Source organism: Dendrobates tinctorius, unplaced genomic scaffold, assembly GCF_039654945.1.
Source record: "Dendrobates tinctorius isolate UK_male_01 unplaced genomic scaffold, ASM3965494v1 ptg000293l, whole genome shotgun sequence".
Lineage (NCBI taxonomy): Eukaryota > Metazoa > Chordata > Amphibia > Anura > Dendrobatidae > Dendrobates > Dendrobates tinctorius.
Genome location: NW_027361960.1, coordinates 23,228,279 through 23,253,764, shown reverse-complemented (window position 1 = coordinate 23,253,764; position 25,486 = coordinate 23,228,279). Strand labels below are relative to the sequence as shown.

At 44.9% G+C, this 25,486-nt stretch overlaps 1 protein-coding gene across 4 annotated transcripts in view; it reads right to left on the bottom strand.

Annotated features, from left to right (window-relative positions):
- The window catches only part of AGPAT4 (1-acylglycerol-3-phosphate O-acyltransferase 4), a 186,207-nt gene that overhangs the window by 81,850 nt on the left and 78,871 nt on the right, over positions 1–25,486 (bottom strand). For all 4 annotated transcript variants that reach the window (XM_073560179.1, XM_073560178.1, XM_073560180.1 and 1 more), the window contains exon 2: positions 11,611–11,848. In XM_073560179.1, the coding sequence (XP_073416280.1) occupies positions 11,611–11,788 (178 nt within the window). In that variant the 5' untranslated portion in view covers positions 11,789–11,848. The remainder of the gene's footprint in view (positions 1–11,610; positions 11,849–25,486) is intronic.

Here is a 25,486-nt window from a genome sequence, read left to right as displayed (position 1 = left end):
TGGACACTGTACACCCTGAACTGTCTCTAGAGAAATTTGTCTCAATCCATAATGTCACATACCTGCTTCTCAGCACGTGACTTGGGGTTGTGCCTGCAAGGGTTAATCTATCTCCTCTCACTCAATCCAGCATTCAACTCAATCCAGCATTCAACTTCTGTTTCAAGATTTTTAAGGAGCTGGAACACTATTTTCATTTTACGGTTGGAATCATGACATCAAGTCAGGATGGAGTTCCGTGCACCTGCGGGTTTAGTTGGTGAGCTGGCTGTGGTTTCTTAAGGCTATGTGCACACGCTGCAGATTGGTCTGCGGATTTTTCCGAGCGGATTTTGAAAAATCCGCAAGTAAATCCCAGGTCAAAAGACCTGCAGTTTATCTGCGGATTAGCCTGCGGTTTTGCCCTGCAGTTTATCATCTCTACAATGGAGGAGATGGCAAACCGCAGCGGAATCCGCAAAAAAGAATGACATGTCAATTCTTTCTGCGGATTGGAAACCGCAGCAAAAAACGCGTGGAAAAATCTGCACTGTCTGCACTGCAGTTTCCATTTTCCATAGGATATAATGGTACTGTACAATGCAGCTAATTCTGCTGCGGATCCGCAGGGCCAAAACCACTTTGGATCCACAGCAGAATCCGCAGCGTGTGCACATACCCTTAAACTTTGCAGTCTGGTATTCTGTTCCCTGAGGGGGGGAGGAATATGAAATGGATCACATCAGCTTTGCTGCCCTCAATCTGTGAACATGAACACCTTTTTTTGTGTAGGACCAAAGTTATAGGCTCAGCCTGGAGATCAGATTTCTAGACCAGCCTCTCATGTTTATATTCTAATTCCTGGTTTGTGACTGGACCATGGCTACTTTCCCAATGAATACATTATTATTCTAAATGTTCTTTGTCTTAGCCCTTCATTCCTATGGTAAATAGAAATTATCAAGCAGCAAATAGGTTCCATTTGGTGTCTCCCTTCAAAGGCATCAGAGGTGTGAAATGGTTCCATTCTGTGCGTTGTCAGGAAGGCACTCTGGGGTCTGAGACCCTGGGACCAGGGAAGCTGCCTTTTCTCAGGATAACATAGGTTATGACCTTTGTGAAGAGCTGCAACCTAAGAACAGATACTAATTTACTGCCGGCCAAACATCGCATACAAATACATATTTCACTACACCTCCCTCCTTATGAACGTGCATGGGGGTTGACTTACAGGTCAACTCCCAGGCGCATATCTGGTTCAGCCCCGCATTGGTAAGATAAGCTGTCAGCGCTGCTGTGATCAATTCCTTTCTTATGTAGAATTGTAAAATCATATTGCTGTAATATCAGGCTCCATCTAAGCAATTTCCCTTTGTCCCCAACTACTCTGTTAAGCTAACTCAGTGGGTTATGATCTGTTATCATGGTGAAGTTGCGCCCATAGAGGTATGGTTGCAGTTTCTGCAGAGCCCACACAATTGCTAAACATTCCTTTTCAATGGTGGCCATAAGCCACTTCTCTGGGTAGAAGTTTCCTGCTTAGGTAGAGAATTGGGTGTTCATCACTTTGCTGGTTCACCTGGCTGAGAACCGCACCTAGCCAATAGGTGCTGGCTTCCGTTTGCACTACAAACCTGCGAGTGGGTCTTCTGGGGCCTGAAGGATGGGTGAACTAGCCAATGCTGACTTTAGGGCAGAAAATGATTCTTCACACTGAAGAGTCCAAGAAAGAATTTGGGGGAGTGTCCTCCTGGTCATACAGTTGTGGCCAAAAGTATTGACACCCCTGCAATTTTGTCAGATAATACTCAGTTTCTTCCTGAAAATTATTGCAAACACAAATTCTTTGTTATTATTATCTTCATTTAATTTGTCTTAAATGAAAAAACACAAAAAGAATTGTCCTAAAGCCAAATTGGATATAGTTCCACACCAAACATAAAAAAGAGGGTGGACAAAAGTATTGGCACTGTTCGAAAAATCATGTGATGCTTCTCTAATTTGTGTAATTAACAGCACCTGTAACTTACCTGTGGCACCTAACAGGTGTTGGCAATAACTAAATCACACTTGCAGCCAGTTGACATGGATTAAAGTTGACTCAACCTCTGTCCTGTGGCTTGTGTGCACCACATTGAGCATGAAGAAAAGAAAGAAGACCAAAGAACTGTCTGAGGACTTGAGAAACCAAATTGTGAGGAAGCATGAGCAATCTCAAGGCTACAAGTCCATCTCCAAAGACCTGAATGTTCCTGTGTCTACCGTGCGCAGTGTCATCAAGAAGTTTAAAGCCCATGGCACTGTGGCTAACCTCCCTAGATTTGGACGGAAAATAAAAATTGACAAGAGCTTTCAATGCAAGATTGTGCGGATGTTGGATAAAGAACCTCGACTAACATCCAAACAAGTTCAAGCTGCCCTGCAGTCCGAGGGTGCAACAGTGTCAACCCGTACTATCTGTCGGCGTCTGAATGAAAAGGGAACGTATGGTAGGAGACCCAGGAAGACCCCACTTCTTACCCTGAGAGATAAAAAAGCCAGGCTGGAGTTTGCCAAAACTTACCCGAAAAACCTAAAACGTTTTGGAAGAATGTTCTCTGGTCAGATGAGACAAAAGTAGAGCTTTTTGGGCAAAGGCATCAACATAGAGTTTACAGGAGAAAAAAAAGAGGCATTCAAAAAAAAAAACACGGTCCCTACAGTCAAACATGGCGGAGGTTCCCTGATGTTTTGGGGTTGCTTTGCTGCCTCTGGCACTGGACTGCTTGACCATGTGCATGGCATTATGAAGTCTGAAGACTACCAACAAATTTTGCAGCATAATGTAGGGCCCAGTGTGAGAAAGCTGAGTCTCCCTCGGAGGTCATGGGTCTTCCAGCAGGACAATGACCCAAAACACACTTCAAAAAGCACTAGAAAATGGTTTGAGAGAAAGCACTGGAGACTTCTAAGGTGGCCAGCAATGAGTCCAGACCTGAATCCCATAGAACACCTGTGGAGAGATCTAAAAATGGCAGTTTGGAGAAGGCACCCTTCTAATATCAGGGACCTGGAGCAGTTTGCCAAAGAAGAATGGTCTAAATCTCCAGTTGAGCATTGTAAGAAACTCATTGATGGTTACTGGAAACAGTTGGTCGCAGTTATTTTGGCTAAAGGTTGTGCAACCAAGTATTAGGCTGAGGGTGCCAATACTTTTGTCTGGCCCATTTTTGGAGTTTTGTGTGAAATGATCAATGTTTTGCTTTTTGCTTCATTCTCCTTTGTGTTTTTTCATTTAAGACAAATTAAATGAAGATAATAATACCAAAGAATTTGTGATTGCAATCATTTTCAGGAAGAAACTGAGTATTATCTGACAAAATTGCAGGGGTGTCAATACTTTTGGCCACAACTCTATCAGCTAACGGTTTAGTCAGAGCACTGTAGTGTGGCACAACCTTCCTATAATAGCCAACCATACCCAGGAAGGACAGTACCTGCTTCTGGGTTTGTGGGATGGGCCAGGCTGTAATGGCTGCTACCTTCCCTGGCTCAGGTTTTAGCAGCCCTCCCCCCACCCGGTGTCTGAGGCATTGTACTTCCGGCATGGCTACTTGACACTTCCCAGTCTTAACAGTAAAACCTGCAGTGTTAAGCCTTTGCAACACCTGAGAAAGATGTACAAGGTGTTCCTCCCAAGAATTACAAAAAATGGCTATATCATCGAGATAAGCAATGGCAAAGCCATCAAATCCTTCCAGTAAGTGATTAACCAACCTTTGGAAGGTGGTAGGGGCATTTTTTTTTTTATACCAAATGACATTGCCAGAAACTCAAACAGCCCAAATGGCATTATAAAGACAGACCTCTCCTGAGCTTCTTTGGTCAGGGGTATCTGCCAATATCCCCTAATTAAGTCCCTGATAGTGGGGTACAATGCATTAGTTAGCTGCTCTAACAGCTCTTCTATCCACGGCATGGGGTAGAACTCACATGTAGTAAGCAGATTTAATTTCCTGTAGTCTACACAGAACCTAGTAGTACGGTCCTTTATCGGGACAAGAACCACAGGCGAGGCCCAGGCACTCTGGGATTTTTGTATTACCTTCGAGGTTTAGCATCACCGCTACCTGTTCCTTCATTTGTGCCTTTACATTTGCTGACACCCAGTATGCAGACTGCTGTATCAGGGAATTTGTACTAGTGTCCATATGGCGAGTTGCTAAGTGTGTCCCCCCAGGCTTCCCTGTGAAGACTTCTGTGAACTTCCTGAGCACCACCAACAGCTCAGACCTCTGACCGTGGGATAGCTCAGGGTTAAACTCTGCTCACTCCAGAGATTTCATATACGGAGTCCGAGCCCTCATATCTAGTAACAGATCAGCAACCCCCTCTTCAGGCATGCTACAGACAGGTAAGACACAGGTCTCCCTGTCATGATGACCCTTCAACATATTTACATGGAATACTTTCTGACGCTTTTGCATGCTCATCTAGGGTCACCACATACATAACATCATTTAGTCGCTTGTGTATGGTGTATGGTAAAAAGTAGGGAGGGAAACCAGCTCACCCGCAGCAGCTTGTGGCGTGTGGAAGCACAGAACTCGTGTAGCTGCACGAGTCAGGAATGGAAAAAATGCTCCAACTTCCCATATGATCCAAAATTTATTGTGTAAAAAAGAATCATTTAAAAACAGTGTTCTTTCTCAAATGGTTTTGAGAAAGAACACTGTGTTGTGTTCGAAACGTGTAGCGCTGTTGCCATCATCCATGTTAACTGTTTTTAAATGACTCTTTTTGAAACAATAAATTTTGGATCAAATGGGAAGCTGGAGCATTTTTTTCCTTTTTTCATACGGTGAATGGTCCCTTCCATGTGGCCTGTTATTTATTCTGTAACATAGGAACCAACACCCAAACCTGCTTCCCCTCCTCATAGGCCCTTAGTCTGGCATTATAGTCGTACCAGACCTTCTGATTGATTTGGGCCTGGGTCACGTTCTCATGGGCCAGGTTGCTTAGTTTTTGCATTCTGTCCCTTAGTCGCAGTACATATTCAACCACTGAAACTCCTGCAGTTTTGGGGTCGCCCTCCCTACAGTCTTTAATCAAATCAAGTGGCCCCCAGACCCTCCTCCCATAAACCAGTTCAAAGGGGGAGAATCCTGTAGACACCTGGGGTACATCTCTGTACGCAAACAACAGATGAGGGAGGTACCACTCCCAATGTCTTGCTTCAGGGTCCTCCAACATTTTGAGCATTTGTTTTAATGTCCCGTTAAAATGTTCACAGAGTCCGTTAGTTTGGAGATGATAGGCGCTGGCCACAAAATGCTGCAATAAATCTTGCTAAATCAGACAAGGTGATTTTCTGGATTTGTTTTCTCATTTTGACTCTCATAGTTGTGGTCTACCTATGATGTCAATTACAGGTCTCTCTCATCTTTTTAAGTGGGAGAACTTGCACAATTGGAGGCTGACTAAATACTTTTTTCCCCACCGTAGCTGTACAAAGCCTGCGCAATCCAGCGATATTGGCCATAACATGTCCTCTATCACCAGCACCTCCAGCAAGATGCATATAGCAGCACCTGGCGACACAAGCAAAAGAGCAAATCGAGGTAGAGATCGAACATATGGCACATCCTGCTGAAATACTATAAAGAAGTGGCAAGTGCTCCTTCTTTCTGCTGAAACAAATTTACAATATATTAACAACAGACACACTATCTGAAAAAGTAAAGGTTTTTTGTCAGTTCATGGTTAGACATTTCCTAGTTAAATACAATAAATGATTACAGCGCTTGAATTATAACCACTGTCTGTGTCTGCACCAGAAATCCTAGTTTTCAGACAAGTCCCTAATTAATCTTGAAGTTGGAATCAAAGGCTGCTCTGCTTTATAACAGAAATGTCAGCATATGAAAAGGAAAACGAGCCACAATTTTATTGTCAACACTCTTCACATATGCACCTTGCAGGTAGGCTGGTTCACAACCGACCACCGATTCTACTGTTTTCAGGAAAGCCTGACACTTTAAATAAAGAAACAGGACCAGCGTGTGTTCAGTCACTCTGGAGTGGAAACGTATTTTAAGGTACTAAATATATATGCTAACACCATGCGGAGTGCAAGCAAAGGAGTGAGAAAGAGATGTTAATTGTCATATCACATTGAGGATTTTTCTATTTTTATGTATACATGGCTTAATCGGTATATAATGGTTTATGAAATTTTATAATAAACTTTTCGGTAGATTTAGAAAAAAACTTGTCCAAGAGAAAAGTATAATATTTGTCCAAATCACACATTCTGCATCCAACTTAGAATTTTAGGTAGGACTAAAGCCAAATTTCCAGCTCTGGTCAATTTATCCTAAAATTCTCCATGTGTGCTTTAATTCCTTACTATTTTCAACATCTCTGCTTTTTGTTAGTGAATGGAAACATCCCGAAAATCACACAGAAGAGTATATATGTAAAAGAAAAAGCTAATCGGCAAAGTCCACACTGTGCTTTTTAGTTGCTTTTTTGGTTTTGGGTGGTGAACTCACATTAAGTGATATATGACTTTGTTTTGCTGTGCTTCAACTAAAGCAAAAAAATGCTATAAAAAGCCACGGGGCAGACCTATTAACTAATTATGAAGAACTTGATTCATATCCATTAGACTGGTGTATAGAGGCCACAATGGGATAATTCTATCACTTCTGGGCCTTACTATATTTAGTATCAACCATCTAGAACAGGTGTAATCAGGGGTGGGATTCAGCCGGTTCTCCCCGGTTCGGTGGAACCGGTTGTTAAAAAAGCAGCCGGTCCCCGAACCGGGGAGATCCAGAGCCGTGATCCGGTACTTTGATGTTGCAGGCAGGATCCGGAGCAGAGGAGGACTCTTGCTCTGCTTCCTAGCCCCGCCCGCCGGATACCGTGCACTGATACGTGCTCTGTCTGACTACTGGGACTGAGCACAGCACACCCCGGCAGCCCCATTGCACTGATTCCTGCGGCAGTGCGACTATTGGCGGGTAACTGGAGCTGGAGGAGTCACAGCGCGCCACTGCCCAGTGTGAGTTGAGTTACTTCAGACACGTCACAGCCTGTCACTGTGCACTGTACTCCAACGCCAGTTTAGTATGTCACTGTGCTGCCTATTGGGGACTTGTGCTGCCTATAGGGAATAATGCTGCCTATTGGAGACCTGTGCCTGCCTATTGGAGACCTGTGCCTGACTATTGGGGACCTGTGCCTGCCTATTGGGGACCTGTGCCTGCCTATTGGGGACCTGTGCCTGCCTATTGGGGACCTGTGCCTGTCTATTGGGGACCTGTGCTGCCTATTGGGGACCTGTGCCTCTTATAGGGAGCAATGCTGCCTATTGGGGACCTGTGCCTGCCTATTGGGGACCTGTGCCTGCCTATTGGGGACCTATGCTGCCTATTAGGGACCTGTGCTGCCTATTGGGGACCTGTGCTGCCTATAGGGACCTGTGCTGCCTATAGGGAACAATGCTGCCTATAGGGAACAATGCTGCCTATTGGGGACCTGTGCTGTCTATTGGGGACCTGTGCTGCCTATTGGGGACCTGTGCTGCCTATAGGGACCTGTGCTGCATATAGGGAACAATGCTGCCTATTGGGGACCTGTGCCTGCCTATTGGGGACCTGTGCTGCCTATTGGGGACCTGTGCTGCCTATAGGGACCTGTGCTGCCTATAGGGAACAATGCTGCCTATTGGGGACCTGTGCTGTCTATTGGGGACCTGTGCTGCCTATTGGGGACCTGTGCTGCCTATTGGGGACCTGTGCTGCCTATAGGGACCTGTGCTGCATATAGGGAACAATGCTGCCTATTGGGGACCTGTGCCTGCCTATTGGGGACCTGTGCTGCCTATTGGGGACCTATGCTGACTATTGGGGACCTGTGCTGCCTATTGGGGACCTATGCTGACTATTGGGGACCTGTGCTGCCTATTGGGGACCTGTGCTGCCTATGCTGCCTATTGGGGACCTGTACTGCCTATTGGGGACCTGTGCTGCCTATTGGGGACCTTTGCTGCCAATAGGGAACAATGCTGCCTATTGTGGACCTGTGCTGCCTATTCGGGACCTGTACTGCCTATAGGGAACAATGCTGCCTATTGGGGACCTGTGCATGCCTATTGGGGACCTATGCTGCCTATTGGGGACCTGTGCTGCCTATTGGGGACCTGTGCTGCCTATTGGGACCTTTAATTACCGTTAGGATGAAGACAGACTGTCGTATGAATCAGAATGTAGTGCACAGCCTGGCCAGCCAGTCAGTCAAGTGAGACAGCTGCATAGAAATATATGCAACTGTCACACTTGGGTCAGGAGAGCCGCTGGCAGAAGGTGCACTGTTCTGATCTCATTCATATTTATTTTTTTTCAACTATTTGACTGTGCCCCTACTTGTATATGTTTGAGGAAAAGGTGTGTGTAAATGGGTGTGGCTTAAAATGGGTGTGGCCTAAATGGGTGTGGTTTTCCTACACACAAACACAGAACCTGTTGTTAAAAATTTAAATCCCACCCCTGGGCGTAATATGTCAAACTTATCCCTTACAATTATTTCCTATTGCATAAAAGAATCACCCTGAATTTTTAAATATTTCAAGGTCCAAAGATTGGTAAGTGAATGAGTTAATGATTTGTATTCACAAATAAACTTGGATCACAGACCAGTTGTGAAAAACATTCTACTGCTTAAAATTTATGGGAAAGGATTGTCACCTGAAGTAGATATACTGCCCCTGTAATTAAGAATGTACCTGGGGTACTGAAAGACAGGGCAGGGGGAAAACTTCTGCAAAAATGCTTGTTTTTTCATATGCAAATTAAGCTTGCAAGTGAACTAAAGAACAAATCAGTGCACTTGTATTTTTTCTTCCCTTTTCTCTACCATTGCCATTGCCCGCTACATGAGATAGAGATAGAAAATCTGCTGCGCAACATCACTTCTGCTCTTCAATGTCAATCAATAAGTGAGGGGTTGGCACCAGTTGGGCTAGGTAGAGGGGAGCTGAGGACTACAAGTGCATTGATTTGCCCACAAGTACATCTATGTACCTATTTTGCATATGATTAACACAAAATTTCAGAAAAAAACAGCGCGACTGATAGGTATTGTTGGAAATGTATTTTGTACCTTTGGTTTCTTAGGCACATTGTTAATGCACATGGCTCATTTCTTGGCAACTTGTTAAAGATAACCTGTCTGCAGAATTGTGATAAGTAAACTACAGGCATTCTCATGTTGACACTGTTACACTGATTAAAATGATACCTTTTGTGAAGAAATCCATATTGTTGTTCTTGTATAATCAGTGTTTGAAGTTTTCAGTTAATGATATGCCAATTATTCGGGGTGGGACTGTGGGCAGAGTCTTATCTTCCTGCTCTAGGCCAGAGAAACAAAGAAGAGACCTGCCCACAGACCCGCCTCAAAGAATGAACATGTTTGCCATCATAGACACAGACAGAGAGAGACTGACAGAGAGAGAGAGAGAACACAGAGAAAGAGAGACAGAATACTATGATCCAAAGATATTCTATATCTTTTTATTAAGATAGAATACAGGAAAGATAACAGTAAAAATTGTCATCATAAAATGACAACATAGTATGGACATCAATATAGAAACAATGAAAGGCACCAAGAATCCAGTATATCATATGGTCACAGGGTATATTTAAGTACCATACTGCAAAAAATGTTTAACACATAGTATCTTAAGGGAGTACTAAGAGACACTTATAATCAACCCATATGAACTTGTCAATACAAGATAAATATGGAAATTGCTGTAATAGCCACCATCTACTGAAAAATCACAAGTCACAATAGGATCACAAAGGTATATGTGTGTTGCTATAAAGTTGTAACATATTCAACCAATGACAGATTTTTACCTGTGGCCGTAATTAACAAAATAGACCAGTTGCTGCACACCTCGACGCGCGTTTGCCACTTGTAGTTTTCGCCACGAAACCGAAAGTGGCGGTGAAATTCGTGTCGAGGTGTGCGGCAATTGGTCTTTTTTGTCCATTATGGCCACAGAGAGAGACAGAGAGAGACATAGCGAGACATACAGAGACAGACAGAGAAAGACAGAAATGGCCTAACAAAAAACAAAATCTGGCAGATGGTACACAAAGAGGAATATCAGGAATATCTCGGTATCTGGATGAATGACATGAACAAATCACAGAAACTAGCAATATTCCTGAATCTACAGAGGAAATACAAACTGGCCTCATATCTAGAGAAACTAGTAATCCCCAAAGAGAGACAGATTTTGAGCCGGTACAGACAAGTGCCCACAGCCTAGTCATCACATTCGGGCAGCACCGACAGAGCTACAAGCTGCTAGTTGATGAAGATACGTCAAATGCCAGAGATAGTTTAAAATAAAGTGTTCTTTTTTTACGTGTTTCGAAGTGTAGCCAACTTGCTATTCAGGAAACCGGGGCCGGGAGCGAAACAGAGAGCGAGAGACAAACAAGAGACAGAAAAAGACAGATAAAGGAACAGACAGAGAGACAGAGAGACAGACACAGAAAGAGAAAGTCAGAGAGTGAAGCAGATAGATAGAAAGAGACAGAGGAACAGATAGAGAAAGAGACAGAAAGAGATAGAGACATACAGAGACCTCTGCCTGTTTCTCTCTGTCACTCTGTCTGTTTCTGCAGACAGGTTCTCTTTTAGTCTTTTTTTTTTTTTATTTAGGCCTCTTTGACACATCAGTTTTTTGCCATCAGTCACAATCTGTCGTTTTGTCAAAAAAACGGATCCAGCAAATGATTGTGCTGGATCCGTTCTTTTTTCTCATAGACTTGTATTAGCGACGGATTGTGACGGATGGCCACATGTTTCAACCGTCGTCTGACGGATCCGTAGGAAAATCTTTGTCCGTCGGCCAGAGACGACAGACAAAGTAGCGTTTTTGTGTACGTCAAAAAGTCCGACAGTGACGGATCCAGCGCCGTCTGTTGTTGGCTATAATGGAAGCCTCTGGGCGCAGGATCCGTCGCTGTCCATCAAAAAAACGAATCTAGCAATGGATTCCATCTTTTAAAACTGAGCATGCCCGGAATAATATCTCTTTCTTTATTTTAACCCCTACGGCTGCTTTTTCCATTGTGGCACAAAAAAATTCTCTCTTTCTCTCTCTCTCCAGAATTCTATTCCTTTAATTCCTGCAGCAGGCTGCTGAGACGGATCCGTCAAAAAACGGATTCGGTGCATCAGTTTTTTGCAGTCTGCACAGGATCCGTTTTTTGACCTTAAACAATACCTGAGACTTTGGTTTTGTAAAGTTCTAACAGTTATGGCTCTAGATTTGATAATGCATCCTCGTGCAGTAATCTTCATTGTTAAGAAATCCCTTCTTAAAGAGTAAGTTAAGCAGTTCAATTTGCAAAAGTTAGTAGGAAGTGTACACATACAGAATAGGACTCGTCTATTTCCTTGGAGATCCAGTAATGTAGCCACATGACTGAAAACACTAACATTTCCCATTTCCCATACATTTCCTTATGCACCACTTAATAAATATTTCATTATGCACCACTTAGTAAATATTTCCACCCAGACTAAAAATAGAAATTTAAAAAGAAAAGGACTCACGGCTTGACACACAGTATGCCAGTCGACAGTTGATCTTTCGATATAGTTGCTTGTTAAAAGGCCAAATAAGAAGAGTAAAAAGTTGAATTAAATTAATAATAAGTCCGGTTCCAATAAACACATAGCTGATAAAAAGATGACAAAGGAACTGAGATTTCAGAAATTCAATGATGTTCATTTTTCACCAGGAACAGATGACAAGAGCTTCCCAAAACCATTCAGATTGTTAGGTGAATACCTATTTAACAACAAATGAAAAAACAGATACAAGTCAATATTAAAACGATAATATAATGCACATACATTATATTCATATACCATTTGATATCATCATTCAATGTGCCTGCCTGACCTGGTTTCCATTACTGTGATATTGTGTGTAGCCAAGTTCTTCTTAACCAGAGACATGTCACTTACATCAGTTTTAAATTTTACACTGGTTTTATACCAAAATAGCTTTCAATTGTTTGGAAAAACAATTTTCATAACATCTTTGCATTTATAAAATGTAAAACATTGAGGAATAGTTCACAGGAATACTTTTGTTTAATTTCTGCATGGTAACTGTTACGCTTTGTGAGGAGGACAACAATGCAACAACAGGCAGAGGGAGGGGGAAGCCCAAACACAAGGTAAGGGGAGAGTAGAGACCCATAGGTGTTATGAATGGGTCACCGAGGAGGATAGAAGGACCAGGCTAAGCCACCAGAAAACCAGAGAGGTTGGTAACTAAGCAGATTGCAGACCCCTGATCCTATCCACACAACTAGCAGTAGCCGTGGAGCACACCTACAATGCCCTAGATGCCTCGGCACAGCCGGAGAGCTAACTCAGCCTAAAGCAAGAAAGGTGAAATCTAAACTACCCCGGAGCAGACCCCAAAGGAATAGATAGCCCCTAAACATATATTGTCGGTGAGACAAGATGAAAATACAAACGCAGGCAGAAAAATAGACTGAGCAAATGATGGGGCCCAAACTGACTAGACAGGACAGGAAAGGAAAGACACTGTCTGCAATCACGCAAAAAAACCTGAAAAATCCAACACGTCTGATGCACAAAAAACAGTGAAGTCAAACGACTTCTCCCCCACTATATCAGCACTCTGGTATATACTGAAAGCAAAGCAAAAAGAAACCAATATAACAGGGAACAGAACAAACTGACACAAGCAGTAACATATGGGCGGTGATCCAGCACAGCCCCAGCAGGAGCAAGCTGACCCGCACAAAGCAAAGATAGACAAAACCAGATCAAATGCAAAGAGATTAGCAAATGAACACTTAGCTGAACCATGCAGGAACAGAGCAGGAGACATCAGACCTCAGAAGGCGCAGGAAGAAAATCACCAGCAGGGATTGAAGGAAGTCAGCTGTCTTAAATACACCACTCAGAAACCCCAGATCTCCAATCGTCATCATCATTATCAGGTGGCAAGCCTCTGTCAATCTGACCAGCTCCACTACCTCCAGTAACCACCAGAGGGAGCCCAGAAAGAGAACTCGCAACACCTCTGTCAATCTGACCAGCTCCACTACCTTCAGTAACCACCAGAGGGAGCCCAGAAAGAGAATTAACAACACATTGGCTAACCTAACAACACTCTGTCTGCCCTAAACATCCCTAAATAGGTTTCGGACCTATCACAGAGCAGGAACCTAATCCTTGCCTGACCTTGCATGGAATGATGCTGAAGACGAGAATCAACAATCCTTAAAATCCTTAAAATCTGGAACTCCAAATTACCATCGACAATGATTTGGGGCGGCAGCAAGGGAATTGACTCAAAAGATTCAACATACTTCTTGAGCAGAGACCTGTGGAACACATTTGTGAATTTTAAGAGCCTGGGGTAACTTAAGATGAAAAGCTGCAGGGCTAATGATGGCGGCTATATTATAGGGGCAAATAAACTTAGGTGCCAGTTTCCAGGAAGGGATCTTCAACTTGATCTGGCGAGCATTTCATGTCAGCCATACGTTCGTACCTGTCTCCCATGATCTTCAAATTACTCTGAACCCCCCTGCCACACTGAAGAGAGCTGATGAAGTAAAGCGTTCCTCCTCAGGGACTCCCAAAGCCCCTCACCGACTAAAAGTACCCACTGTGGATGGAAACTGTGTGCACTAAAGAACGGTGACCTGCCCATAGATTCTTGGCAATGATTATTAATAGCAAATTCGGCCAATGGTAAGATGCCCAATGTTCCTGATTTTCGGAGACAAAACACCTGAGGTAAGTCTCCTAATTCTGATTAGTGCGCTTGGTCTGTCCATTCGACTGAGGATGGAAAGCAGAGGAAAAGTAAAGCTGCAACCCCAGTCAAGTACAGAATGCTTTCCAGAACTTAGAAATAAATTGGGCCCACTGATCTGACACCACATCGGAAGGAACCCCGTGAAGCTTCACAATCTCATTAACAAAAACCTAAGCCAGAGTCCTGGCATTCGGAAGTGCCAGTAAAATGATGAAAGGCACCATTTTACTGAACATTTCCACAATCACCAGAACCACAGTCTTGCCTGCTGATACCGGTAGGTCAGTAATAAAATCCATGAACAATTGTGTCCATGGTCTGCAAGGAATGCACAGTGGAAAAAGAGGACCAGACGGACAGGTATGGGATACTTTAGAACATGTGCAAACACTGCAAGCAGATACCTGTTTAACCACATCCTGATGCAACACCGGCCACCAAAAATGTCAAGAAAGGAGGTCCACGGTTGCATTAGCACCTGGATGACCAGTAAGTACAAAGTTATGATGTTCCCTAATTACTTTACGGCGCAAATCAGATGGTACAAATAACCTCCCTGAAGGGCAGGAGGCAGGGGCATCCTCCTGAGCCTCCAACACCTCACCCTCCAGGTCAGGGTATAAGGTCAAAATGACTACCCCCTTCTGCAAAATTGGGGCAGGATCCTCATGGTCTCCACGCCCAGGGAAGCTCCGGTACAAAGCATCTATCTTGGTGTTTTTAACACAAGGACGGAAAGTGACCACAAAATTGAATCTAGTAAAGAACAGAGACCACCTAGCTTGTCTAGGGTTTAGACATTTAGCCGATTGAAGAAATGACAGGTTTTTGTGGTCTGTGATAACAGTAATAGGATTGACTGCCCCATCCAACCAATGTCGCCATTCCTCAAACATCAATTTAATTGCCAAAAGCTTCCTATTACCCACATCATAATTTTTGCGAAAAGGCGCATGGATGCCATTTACCCAGGGACAGACCCTGAGACAGCACAGCCTCAACTCCCACCTCCGACGCACCCACTTCTATGACAAAAGGATGAGAAACATCGGGTTGACCGAGTATAGGTGCAGTATCAAAATAACTCTTTAAGGAGGAAAAAGCCTGCTGAGCAGCATCCGATAATTTAGAAAAATCAGACCTCTTCCTTGTCATTTCAGTAAGGAGTTTCACAATTACCCAATAATTTTGAATAAACTTCCAGTAAAAATTTGTAAAACCCAGAACGGTACCAATCAAGTACAGCACAAACCTTCTCCGGATCCATCCTAAAACCCGAAAATGACAACATGCACCAAAAAATCTGCACCTCCTGGACAGCGAAAACACTTTTGTCTGATTTGGCATAAAGCTTGTTATCCCTTAACCCCTTAATGACCGTCAATACGTCTTTTAACTGACCTGAAATTTAAGAGACTAGCATCCCCATACAGGTGACAATCCAGCAGCTGTTGGCTGTACACCATAGCTGACAACTTGCTATATCACAAGCGATCAGTGTTGTCACCGTCCATATCTGTTTAACCCTTTAGATTCTGATGTCAATAGTGACTACATCATATAAATGTTTAAAAGAGTGTGGTTTCTCCCTCTTTACCCCCATCGGCACCCTGAGATCATGATTGTGTGGTCCTGATGTTTGCCATGGCAATTCATGAGCAAATAGCGGCATTAGAGTCTGCCGGCTACACTGACCTGTTCAAAAGTCAGCGACGTTTAGATGGTAATAATCAACTTTTTCATTCTTATCATGCCACTTTGGCTTAATTCCTGAAAAGCACCTGAAGGTTTAAAAAACTACCTGACAGCAGTTTTCAGTATGTCAGGGAGTGCGGTTTTTAAAATGGTATCACTTTTGGGGGTTTCCCAATATATAGGACCCCTAAAGTCACTTGAAACCTGGATAGATCCCTAAAAAATAATTTTGTAAATTTCTTTGAAAAAAATTGCTGCTACGTTTTTAAACTTCCTAAAATGCAGACAAAATAAAATAGCATTTTACAAATGGTGATGATGTAAAGCAGACATGTGGGAAATATTATTTATTAATGTTTTGCTATCGTATGACCATCTGGATTAAAGGGATAACCATTCAAAGTTTGAAATTGCTATTTTTTTTATATTTTTGTCAAATTTCTGATATTTTTTATAAATAAACACAAAACAAATCGACCTAAATTTACCATTATCATAAAATATAATGTGTCACGAAAAAACAATCTCAAAATCATTTGAATTTGTTGAAGCATTCCAGAGTTATCACCACATAAAGTGACACTGGTCAGATTTTTAAAATTTGGCTCCATCACTAAGGGGTTAATATCTGAAGCACTTGACTCACATGCCCCCAATGTGTCTCGAAATCAAGTGCATAAACCAAAATGTCATCCAGACAGACCACTACAAACCTGCCCACCAAATGATGGAAAATAAAATTTATGACATACTGGAACACCACAGGTGCATTGGTCAGACCTACAGGCATAACCAAACTATCGAAATGTCTCTCAGGGGTATTGAATGCTGGATGAAGCGTTCACCAGAGGATAGGGAATAACTTTGTTTTTAGGGGGAATAATTTTATGTTTTTTCTAATTCCTTTTCTGAATTCTCCAGGGAAAAACAGTTTTGGAGTAGTCAACCTCAATAACTCAATCTTGTTACGAGATTGCATGCAATGTGCTCTACCAATAATATTGGCAAAAAAACACAAAAATTGAGCTTGCTTGGTTTGAGTTGGTACACATGCAGCACATAAACGCATGTTCACATTGGTCATAAAGCATACAAAACCTACAAAAGACATAATTAGAAAAACCCTGCTGTAATTAAATAAATAAAAAGCAAAAGTGCATTTAAATAATTCAGAGTTCTTAGTGATACTGTATTTGATCAAATATAGCATAAAAGCCATCCCACCATCAACAAGGTGACTCTGATCGGGGCGGTCCTACACTGGCTAATAATAAAAACCTTATCATGTGTCATTCTATAATGCTGTAGATAAGCCCCTGATCTAACCTGAAAGCTAAGAAAAACAAGTTATATTATACTCACCCGGGGGGCGGTCCGGTCCGATGGGTGTCGCACGTCCAGGTCCGGCGCCTCCCATGTTCATGCAATGTCGTCATCCTTGTCGCTTTGTGCCGTGCTCTTGTGCAGGTGTACTGATCTGCCCTGTTGGGGGCAGAGCACAGTACTGCAATGCGAAGGCGCCGGGAAAGGTTATGGAGGCCCAGCGCCTGCGCACAGCAGTACTTGGGCACAAGGGGTCACCAACTCCAAAAAAAAAATTTTGTGTCCAGTAGTCAGCTGGAAAGATCATGGTAACAGTATTTCAGGACACAGAGGGTGTTTTATTAGAATTCATGCCACACAAGACAGCTATTACTGGGACACCCTTCAACAATGAAGGCACCATGTGAGGTATTAAAAAAGAAATGCCGTGGGAGGTTGTTGGAAGGTTGTGTAGCAGCTTCACAACAAAGCACTCGCTCACAAGTCTCGCAAATCACAAGCTGCCATCAGGGAGTGTGTCCTCATGGAGCTTTATCATCCATCCTACAGTCCAGACCTAACTCCCATTGTTTACTTTCTATTTCATAACCTGAAGAAATTTCTGCATGGACAACGATTTCCTGATGATAATAGAGTTCAAGAGGCAGTGACAGGGTTCTTGCAGCAGCAAGAAGTCTCATATTCTGAAGGCATTCTATCAATGGAGGCGATGTGGATTAACTGAGTTGAAGTCAAGGGGCATTACGTTAGATTAAATAGTGGGGAAAATAAGTATTTGATACACTGCCGATTTTGCAAGTTTTCCCACCTACAAAGAATGGAGAGGTTTGTAATTTTTATCGTAGGCAAACTTCAACTGTAAGAGACAGAATCAAAAACTGAAAACCAGAAAATCACATTAAGTATTTGATCACCTGCCAGCCAGCAATAATTCTGGCCCACACAGACCTGTTAGTTTTTCTTTAAGAAGCCCTACTACTCTGCACTCACTACCTGTATTAATTGCACCTGTTTGAACTTGTTATCTGTATAAAAGACACCTTTCCGCACTCTCATTCAATCATACTCCAACGTCTCCATCATGACCAAGACCAAAGAGCTGTCTAAGGACACCAGGACAAATTGTAGACCTGCACAAGGCTGGGATGGGCTACTGGATAATAGGAAAGCAACCTGGTGTGAAGGCAACAACTGTTGGCACAAATATTAGAAAATGGAAGAAACACAAGATGTCTGTCAATCTTCCTCGGCTTGCAGCAATTTGAGCATTAACTGCTTCACTGTTGCCCAAGCATTGTTATATGGGTTTAAAATATTTAGATTAGAGTGAAATAGCTAGATATAAAAAAATACATAATCACTACAAAAAACCTGCATAACACATCACTTGACTTGATAAGGATAAAGTAATAGCTTTTGCTAATGTACTGGTGATTTTTTTGTAATTGTTTTTAATAAAAAGGCCAAGCCAGGAGGAAAATTGTAGACTGTTACATCGAAAATAGAACTGCTAACATTTTAATTTCCTGCTGAGAACAACATGTGATAAAAATAATTTATTGCTGATGTTCTGCAATTTTCTGTAAATGTACAAAATAATATTCAACCTGACTGGGATCATATGAAACAGTACAACAGGTAGCTCATAAATCAACACAGGGTACAAGCAAGATATAAAGACTCTCTTCAGATACTGTAGGGCGTGAAAAGCTCCTCCATACTCTGTATCTAAAATCTATTCTGCAATTATCCTCCTGAGATGGGTAAAGTGTAAGGGGGCTAGAATGATAGCAGTGTCCACATTGAGCCAGATATGTTACAGTATTTTCCACTCCACACTTGGGGGTTAAAGGATATTCTGCACTAATGGTACTTGGGTCACTGTGGTCCCTTTATCTTCCAAACAAGCAGTGTTTTCATTTCTGTGACACCACATTCATGCAACAGCTACAGACAAGGCAAAAGAAAAAAAAAAGTCTTATAACTGTCTACATTATATGTAAAGCTCTGGTATTGGGGTATGTACACACGACATCTTTTTCAGGCGGATTTAGTCTGGAACCAGCCTGAAAAGCACTACAAAAAATGGAAAAAAATTTACATGTGCACAGCAATATGGGTACCTGTCACCCCCTAGGATGTTTGTTAACTAAAAGAGCCACCTTCAGCAGCACTAGGGCTGCATTCTGTGAAGGTGGCTCTTCTGTTTCTGACCCCATTAACGACGAAAAATTGACTTTTATAAATAGGTTCTCATACCTTGATTCAGTCACAGAGATGTAGGGAGGAGGACCCCCACAGAGTGTCCGAGTCGGAACCAAGGGGACCGCCATCTGAGTTCCTAAGGAAACAGTACCCGGGGAACAGAGTAGGAGAGTGGACTGTTGAGAGTGACAGGACAGCAAGGGGAGGGGCGAGTATAAAAGGGACAGGGAGCGCACAGAGGAGTCAGTTGGTGATACGTCAGACGCGGAGCAGGAGACGGAAGGGGTGTGAGAGAACGGGAAGGACACTGACAGTTGAGAGAAGAGACCAGCAGCAGAGGGTAGATACGCAGTAGCCCTCAGGAAAGAGGCGCCGAGCTTCTTCACCCCAATCCCGGGTTACGATCTGCCCCCGGCCATCTTCGGCCGTTACCGCTGAGCTCGAGCCCTCTGCGGCCTGTCCACTCCCTCTTCCGGCTGCTGCCATCCCCCTTCAGCCAGCGGTTGAGGCCTGCCCGCTGCCACCCGTGGACCCTGCCATTTCATTTCAGCCTGTGGTTGCAGCCTGTCTATCACCACTCACAGCCGCCTTCATGCAGTCGGCAGTTGGGGCCTGTTCCTCGTCAACAGATACACTCTGCACACAGCCCCAGGCTGTGCACGTGGCCAGTAAACCGCCACTCTTAAGCACTGTGACACAACCCTGCTTGGGGACAGGAGTCCCATTGAACTCGCTAACAAGCGCAACCCCGCTGTTGCAACAGGGGGTTACTTCATCTCAGGACTCCATCAGGGCCTGTTTTGCCCCAACTCTTCCTGGGTGCTGGAACGCCCAAAGACTACTCCAAACCTTCAGCAGCTGGGCCCAGCAGCTATGACGCCAAGGCAGCCTCAACAAAGACGCCAAAGCAGCCTCATCAAAGACCCCAAAGCAGCCTTATCAAAGACGCCAAAGCAGTTTCATCAGCAACGCAGCTTCCACAGAGACGCCGAGGGACGTCAGGATGGATAAGTGACATTATAGAGTATAAGGACCCGTAGACAGCCATACCGTGGCCCCATAGTAACCGGCCTCGGCCGGGTTAGTCGTGCTCTTTTCAAATAGTGTTTGGTTGTACTGAGTCCCTGTGAGGACAATTATTGTTATCCCTTTTTGGTTGCTTAGTATAGCCCTAGCGGCTTTAAATTATAAAAGTTTGCTTTTCAAAGTTCAACCAGTCTCGCTTCTCGTCACTGCATCCTGCGAACCTGCTGTTACCTACACTTGGCGTAGTCGGCAGGATGCAGTCTCTGAGCGCGGACAACAATGCCCCAGACCAGGGCAGGGCCGTGAACTCAACAGTTGACGAGGGCCCTCGTTCCAGCATTTCGTTGGGGGCTATGCTGAGCAACCTGCCTCGATTTTCCGGCTCCAATATCATGCTATGGAGCTGGACAGAGCGAATGCGGGGGCTCTTTCGAATGCACCCGATGACTCCTGACCTGGAAGCAGAAGTAGCACTCATGGCATTAGACGGGGAGGCTCGGAATTCAGTGATGTTAAAACCCTCAAGACACCGCAACACCTTTGATAAGGTTTTGCAGATTTTAGAACAGACCCATTGGGACCTAATCAACGTGGGAGAGTTAAGAACCCGGTTGTTCAGTCGGATGCAGGGGGAGGGGGAGACCATCACCCAGTATATGAATGTCCTCCAAGAGTTACACACGGCCATCGAAAGAAAAGACGGCGTAGGGGTAGGACCTGTTGACATTGTTGACATTACACTACGCGACCTGTTGGTGACTGGACTGCGGGACCCATTAATAAAGCAGGCATTACGGGAGCAGATTAGAATGAATCCACATATAGACTTTTCCGAGGTGGGAAGTCAAGCACGCGCTCGAGAACAGGAGCAGGAATGGCAGTCCCCGTGGGGAAGGTCCGGAGTGTGGAGGCTTCCCTGAACGCAGTGGTGGAGCCTCAATGGGTAGAGAAAATGAAGCAGGAGTTGAAGAACATCCAGAGCGAGTTGGCTGAAGTGAAAAGAAGGACTGAGTGTGGAACTCCACGGCCTAGCTTCAACCCTGGTCCCTGAGGACCCCGCCCCACCCGGGGCAGACAGACCTCGCAGAGTGCGGGGAGCCGGGCCACTTCGCCCGAGAGTGTCCACGGCGTGGGAGATACCCACCCCGGCGGCCATTAAACTAGAGAACTCTGGGCTGGGGGACGCCGCTCGGAGCCAGAAACCACGATTAGGGGTGGTGGAAGTCCCGAAGATTTGGTCGCAAAGTGTCCGGTGTTATGGGCAGAAGTCGAGGGCCATGCCGTCCGATGCCTGGTGGATACGGGGTCACAAGTAACAACTAGAGTTGAGCAAAACAGGTCGGTCAGATTCAAAAGTTGCCGACATTCGCCAAAGTCGGGTTTCATGAAGCGAAACCCGACCACAGTGTGAAGTTGGCCATGCGGTCGGTGACCCAAGCGTCAAAGTCGAGTTTCGCCGAATGCTTGCACGTGACTTTTTTCAGCCAATGAGAGAAGCGGAGCGTAGCATAGCTAGAGTGGGAGTGGGAGAGGGAGGGAGAGGGAGAGAGAGAAGAGAGAGAGAAAAAGAGAAGAGAGAAAGAGAAGAGAGAGAGATTTCGCTGCCTCTGAGGTTAAAATTCATGCCAGGCGTGTTTACAGTCCTCCACTCATTGCCGACTTTTCTCCCCATTGACTTGCATTGGGTTTCGTGTTTCCCGACTTTTCCCTATAGTCGGCCGATTTCGTTCGACTCGACTTTTGAGAAAGTCGGGTTTCATGAAACCCGACTCGACCCTAAAAAAGGCAAAGTCACTCATCTCTAGTAACAACTATGCCTGCAACTTATTTCCGGCAGAATTTCCCTGAGGCAGCGAGACCCCAGTGGGGGCCCATGATCAGACTGGTAGCCGCCAATCATCTACCGGTCCCTGTTGCTGGGGTGGTGTGGGTACAGGTGATGCTGTGCGGTAAATTCCTCGGCCGCAGAGGAGTGGTTCTGACCCACGGAGAAACTGATAAACATCACCCAGTCATTCTGGGCATGAACATACTGCGGGAGTTTGGCAGCCTACTCCTCAATGATCCCACGCATGAGACCTTGAAACAGTGGGGTTCCCGCACGGCCCAAGGACAGGTATTCCAGCAGTTGGTGCGAGAAGCACGAGTCCTCCAGGACTGCCAGGAGGGTGAGGCCCTGGGCAAAGTCATCGCGCCGGCGGCTCCCCTGCTTGTACTGCCCCCTGGACAGACAGTGGTGGCCATGCCCATCCGAGCCCCGATACCATTGGAAGGCGTGGAGATGCAGGTGGAGCCATGCTACTTGGAGCGCTTACCCCCTGGCATACTGGTGGCTCGCTCCCTGACCACAGTGCAGAAGGGGACTGTCCTGGTGCGCTGCGTCAACCTTGAAGACCAAGACACCACCCTGAAGCCTCAGACAGAATTTGCCAAGCTAGTAAGTGGGTCGCCCTCCCAGGGCTGTGGGGTACTCGGTACCGGGCCGGTCTCTCAGATGGGAATATCACAGCAGCTGTGACCCGGTCCGTGGCCCTGGGTGCCCATGTAAAAGGCGGTTGAGTTGGGAATTAAGTTTATAAGTGATTTGTGACGCCACCTGTGGTGTTCGGCAAGGGAGGTGTTAAGCCGACGCTGCAAGCAGATCCTCTGGGACAGATGGTGTAGTGCAGCAATGATGGTGCAGCCCTCCACAGGCAGGGCTGTTGGTCCCAGGGCAGTGTAGATAAAGGTTTAGGAAAAGGGTGCAGTGTTTGGCACAGAGATGTAGCAGTGCTGAGGATGTGGCAGGAAGGAGGCAAGGACACAACAGTGTGCAGTTTCTTTACCTTTACTTGGCAAACACAGTCCAGGGTCCTGATTACAGATGGCACAGGAGCAGGCTAGTCTGGAAGCAACTCAGGGATCTCTCTATCAGATGGGTTGTGTAGTCTCCTTCCTAGCGCTGGCTTGAGGTACATGCAGTACGTGTTACACTGGAGTTCCTCCTTCTTATCTTCTCTTAGTACTACCTCGTATGGCAGACAGCTGTAGCCCTCTATCTCTCTTGGCTCACCTGTCGCTGTTGTGCCTCTGAGTCTTAGGTGGGAATAGAGCATTTACAGCTTCCTATTCCTCTGGTTTCTGCTGCAGGACCTTCAGTATCCATACAACCGTGGAGACCAGGCTCCAGATCATGCGCTATCACTGGGAGGGAGCTCTCTATCCTTAGCTCGACCTCCAGCTTCTCTCTCCACATCTACACACTTCGGCCTCCTCACACTAACTAACTATTTCCCCTCCTGGCCCTCAGAGAGCACTGCTCCCCCTTTCCTGGTTCAGAGCTCCCTCTGTTGGCCTGAAGTGGGAACTGTGCTGCATGAAAATGATTAACTGCTAGATAGACCCTTCATTGCTCCCAAGCCAGACATCACCCTCCCTGGAGAAAGGCAATGCCACTGTGGCGACCATACTCCTGGGGGCACCACATTCCCCCCTAGTGCAAGTCAGTACTCCTCGACTGATGAAAAACATGAAAAACATATACAAGTAACAAATAAGCAATATGAACAATTAAGAAGGTTACAAGATTAAGAAAAATGAAAAATTTACAAAAACCAAAAGCTCCAAAAATAGTCCTGTGATGATATGTCCAGGCATCAATGTCCATGGTCCATTCCTGGGCAAATGGTGAACTATTTACAAGGTTAGTGACCACACCTAGGCCAGTGGTCCAAAATGTCCATCAAAACAAAACTGGAAAAATTCAATAAGGAAAATTCTTACAGATTATCTGTAGGCACAAAACTTAAACATTTACATATGTACATGTTAACAGTTACATTACTTTAACTTATTTATGTGCGGAACCTGATGGGTGGTATACCTTGGGTTGTGCGGGTAGACCTGCGTAACTCTGGTGTGGGTAAACTGGGTTCTCTGGCTCCACTGCTGTATGGCATCTGCTACCTGAACTTCCTGATTTTCAGAGTTCTCTTGAGTCACATCTTCTTATACTACCAGTTGGGGAAATGTGAACACTGGCACCACTATGGCATCATTTACTTTAGTCCAATTGGCAGGGAACTCTTCAAGTATAGTGCTGACCTTTTCTTCTTCTTCTATAGGTTGGATGTTGTTTTGCTCTTCCATTCTTTCCTTTAACTGGTCAGGGCATAATTTCAAATGATCTCTTGATATTGCTGTTGAGGTTTCTCCTCCATCTTTACTAATAAGGCACACCTTGGTATTGTCAAAGTTTGAGGGTAGAATGGTGTAGGGTTCAGCTTCCCATTGGTCATCCAATTTATGCAGTCTTCTTTTCCTCTTGAAGACTTGTTCTCCTGGTGACAAGGGAACTGCAGGTGCATGTTGGTTTAGTGCCTTTCTTGTTTTTGTCTTGCCTGAGCTAGACTCTTTTCTACACACTCTTGTACTCTACGGTACTGTTGCTGTCTTTCTGTATCCCAGTCAGCATCTGGTGATGTTACTTCAGGTGTCAGGACTCCCATGTCCAAATCAATAGGCAGCTTGCCAGGCCTTGCTCTCATTAGGTAGGCTGGAGTGCAATTGGTGGAATTCACAGGAATGTGGTTATAGAGGTCTACCAGATCTGGCAACTTTTCTGGCCACAGATTCCTCTCCTCCAAAGGCAAGGTCTTCAGTAGGTCAATCACTACCTGGTTCATCTTTTCACACATGCCATTGGTCTGAGGATGGTACGGTGTTGTCCTGATCTTCTTGCAACCGTACAAGTTACAGAATTCCTGGAACACTTCTGCCTCAAAAGCTGGACCTTGATCTGTAAGCACTCGCTCTGGGTATCCATGTGGTCTGCAGAAGTGCTGTTGGAACGCTCTGGCTGCTGTCCTGGCCGTTTGATCCTTGACAGGCACAACTACCAGGAATCTTGAATAGTGGTCCACGATGGTAAGTGCATAGATGTAGCCTAAACGGCTCGGGACCAGCTTCACATGGTCCAGGGCGACCAACTCGAGTGGCTGTTTGGTTATTATTGGCTGCAGAGGAGCTCTCTGGCTGTTTCGATCCTTTCTGCGCAGGTTACATTGTCCACACTCCCGGCACCACCTTTCAATGGCTTTCCTCATACCAGCCCAGTAGAATCTTTCCCGGTGCAATGCTTCCAACTTCTTCCATCCGAAGTGGCCAGCTCCATTGTGGTATGCTTCCAGGACCATTGATGCCTCTCTCTTTGGGACTACCACCTGCCAGACCAGCTCATAAGTGCGGGCATTGATACTCCTCTGACACAGCTTTCCTTCATAAATGAACAGCCGGCCTCTTTCCTTCCACAACTGCTGGGCTTCTTCCGGAGCATCCGACTCTGGGCGTGAGTCAGCTTGTGACAGTAGCTCCTTCACCAGGTGGACTGTG